Here is a 3,526-nt window from a genome sequence, read left to right on the forward strand (position 1 = left end):
TCAGAACTGAAATATACCAGTTGCTGTCAATTATATATCAGCAGCTGTCAGTTACAACTGAATGTGCAAGGTAATGTCCATGTTTCCCTGTGGCTCCAGTGGTTGATATTACAGTTTCACACAGTGTGCTGACCAGGAGGCTGTTGTGGGGGAATGGACATTTTTAAAATAGAGGACGGAGAAATCCATTTATCACAGTGAACAAATTGGATGCAGGAGAGGAGAAAGAGATTGAGGAGTAGACTACACAGGAGATAAATATTACATGTGTATGGTTATTTTGACTTTTTATTTTCAGTTCAGGTTCTCTGAACAGATTCAGGTTATGAACAAACCTACAGACCCTATCTCGTTTGTTAAACGGGGACTACCTGTATTGGAGTCCTTTCTAATCAGATTCGATCACAGAGGTATCTGACAGTCGAATCTGCTGACCACCTTCCAGTGTTTGGGCACCTTTACTGTAAAGAGTTGCAAATTGTAGAAGGATTGGAGATCATCATCAAATTCAACATGCAAATTCAGGTTCTATAGAAAGTAGAATTTGCAGGGAAAGAATAGAAACCCTGTAGGAGCTAATCAGATCCAGGAATAGCTAATGAACCCAGCAGCTTGATTAATAAATCGTGTGCAAGCTAACTAATCTTGAAGAACTCCAGAACTTTATCAGCCCTGCAAAGTTCTGATTTAGCTTTCCCCTTACTGCCTGTGATCAGCAGGTAAAGAAATTGGTTCTTCTTACCAGTAACACAAACAGCAGTGAAAACCCAATAAAGGTTATAGCATCTTCTCTTTACTACTGAACACCCCTCTCCCCTATGGGAAAATAAAGACCAACAGAAAACTGAAATACATACAGAATGACATACAGCATTTGAATCAAGCGTAAAGAGCAGCTAGTCAGAACTGAATGCAGTTTCTATCTGCAGAGTTTATAAAAGCTCTTGAACAGGGAACAAGAAGAGCACACAAGAAAGTGTGCCAGGCAGGCACAGTGATGGCTAAAACAGAAGCCGGAGGCAGCTGAGCTGGAGTGAGACATTCCTCCTGGAAGTGTGGGAAGGAGACTGCTCAGCACTGGAGGCTTTCCCCACCTCAATACGTGGCAGTGCAATGCATGGGGGAGGGAAGACCTCATCTCAAGATGCAGAGGAAACTTCTACAACTACGTGTGCAGCCAGCCCAGACCTACATGCTGCTTCTACACATCTAGCCACAGTGACTGCTATGCTGAATCAGGCATAAAATGCCATGATGGACAAGTTGCAACTAGAAAGCTTGGGACTTTGTAGCCCTACAGTAACCACACAGCAGTTGCCTTGTAGACAGCTGATAACTGTAGCACACACAAGAAGAGAATGTTATTTGTCACAGTGTCACTACCCCTTATACCCACTAAGCTGGACCAGGGATGAACAGCAATAATGGAAACCCAACTTCTGAGACAAATGTGGTTACACGCTGGAGTTTGTAGTTCCCCTGAAACATATGACTTGGGATAGGAATAATAGATCAGCTGTAGCTGGTATTCAACCGCAACGCTGATAGGTGTACACTTTCATAAAAACAAAAGTGCAATTCAATTAATGCACGCTGAGTTGTAGTGCACATGTAATCATAAATCAGTTAGCTGTCAAACCAGCTTGATGTTCCCTTCCCTGCCAACAGTTTCATATAGCTCAGTACCTGATATAATGCAACTGTACTCTGGCCGAGTCTACCTGGCCTTGCACAGTGAGGTACAAAGCGAAGGCCAGCTGCACCATGAGGTAGAGAGAGAACGCTGCTACAAGGGAAGATGATGGGGGTGATGGAAGGCTGCTGTGCTGCTACAATGTAAGATGATGGGAGTGATGGAAGGCTGCTGTGCTGCTACAATGTAAGATGATGGGAGTGATGGAAGGCTGCTGTGCTGCTACAAGGGAAGATGATGGGGGTGATGGAAGACTGCTGTGCTGTCACAAGGGAAGATGATGGGGGTGATGGAAGACTGCTGTGCTGTCACAAGGGAAGATGATGGGGGTGATGGAAGACTGCTGTGCTGCTACAAGGGAAGATGATGGGGGTGATGGAAGACTGCTGTGCTGCTACAAGGGAAGATGATGGGGGTGATGGAAGACTGCTGTGCTGCTACAAGGGAAGATGATGGGGGTGATGGAAGACTGCTGTGCTGCTACAAGGGAAGATGATGGGGGTTGATGGAGGACTGCTGAGCTGCTACAAGGGAAGATGATGGGGGTGATGGAAGACTGCTGAGCTGCTACAAGGGAAGATGATGGGGGTGATGGAAGACTGCTGAGCTGCTACAAGGGAAGATGATGGGAGTGATGGAAGGCTGCTGTGCTGCTACAATGTAAGATGATGGGGGTGATGGAAGGCTGCTGTGCTGCTACAATGTAAGATGATGGGGGTGATGGAAGGCTGCTGTGCTGCTACAATGTAAGATGATGGGGGTGATGGAAGGCTGCAGTGTTACTACACGGGAAGATGATGGGGGTGATGGAAGGCTGCTGTGCTGCTACAAGGAAAGATGATGGGGTGATGGAAGGCTGCAGTGCTGCTACACGGGAAGATGATGGGGGTGATGGTACCTTGAAGTAGGCCACCTGCAGGTAGTTATAGGGGCTCCTCTTCCGGAACTCCAGCTCCAACTCTTCTCCGATCACATAGTTGCTGGAGGGGGCTCCGATCTTCTCCTGCTCACACTGCCTGATGCAGCCAGCCCGCTCCAACACTGTCTGGAAGAAGCTCAGGTCCTGTACGGGGCCCCAGCCGGGCGGCTGCTGCGAGAAGTCTCCGGAGGCTCCGCAGCGCTGGTTGCAGCTGACACGGTAGCGCCGCAGGAGCTCCCGGTTGAGCAGCGCCTTCTCCATGTGCAGAATGACGGAGGGCCAGTCATAGCGGTGATACGCCTCCACCCCACTATCATACAGAAAGTCATACGGCTCCAGCCGAGAGCCCAGCGCGCCCGAGCAAAACGTCAGCAGCAGCACCGCTAGAGAACACAGGGGCACCGGAGCCATGACTTTCTTCCCAGACCACTGTACAACCATGGACACGCCCCCTCATAGCCACTCCCACACCACATTCCTTGACACTCAGGTCCGCCCCGCTCTCTGGGATAACACGCCCATGGAGCGTAACTCCGCGCCTACTAGGGCTCTAGCCACGCCCATAATGTAATCATGGTTGTAAGCCAAACAGGGCAGAATTTACCATAAGGCACTGTAGGCACGTGCCAACAGGCCCCTGCTGATGGAGAGGTGGCTTTCTCCTTCATTCCCTATTCAGAGCATAAATGAGACGTTATTCACCCTGCTCTCAGCATTCCACTGAAGAGACCTACCTTCAGTCAGGGGAACCTCTAGCTACCTAATGCTAAGGTTCCTCTGGCTACCTAATACTAAAGGACACCTGTAGCTACTTATGACGGGCATGGTAAGTAAGGGAGAAGTGACAGCAGGGCCAACTAACACACTTGTGGTGCGGTTTTGGCAGGGGTTTGTAGGTTCATAGGGGGCGAAGT

The 3,526-nt window shown here is 49.0% G+C and overlaps 1 protein-coding gene across 2 annotated transcripts in view; it reads right to left on the bottom strand.

Annotated features, from left to right (window-relative positions):
* The window catches only part of P3H1 (prolyl 3-hydroxylase 1), a 55,563-nt gene extending 52,526 nt beyond the window's left edge, over positions 1-3,037 (bottom strand). For both annotated transcript variants that reach the window (XM_068240559.1, XM_068240558.1), the window contains exon 1: positions 2,592-3,037. In XM_068240559.1, the coding sequence (XP_068096660.1) occupies positions 2,592-3,023 (432 nt within the window). In that variant the 5' untranslated portion in view covers positions 3,024-3,037. The remainder of the gene's footprint in view (positions 1-2,591) is intronic.
* Positions 3,038-3,526: the final 489 nt, after the last annotated feature.

The sequence above is a fragment of the Hyperolius riggenbachi genome, chromosome 6 (assembly GCF_040937935.1).
Source record: "Hyperolius riggenbachi isolate aHypRig1 chromosome 6, aHypRig1.pri, whole genome shotgun sequence".
Classification (NCBI taxonomy): Eukaryota; Metazoa; Chordata; class Amphibia; order Anura; family Hyperoliidae; genus Hyperolius; species Hyperolius riggenbachi.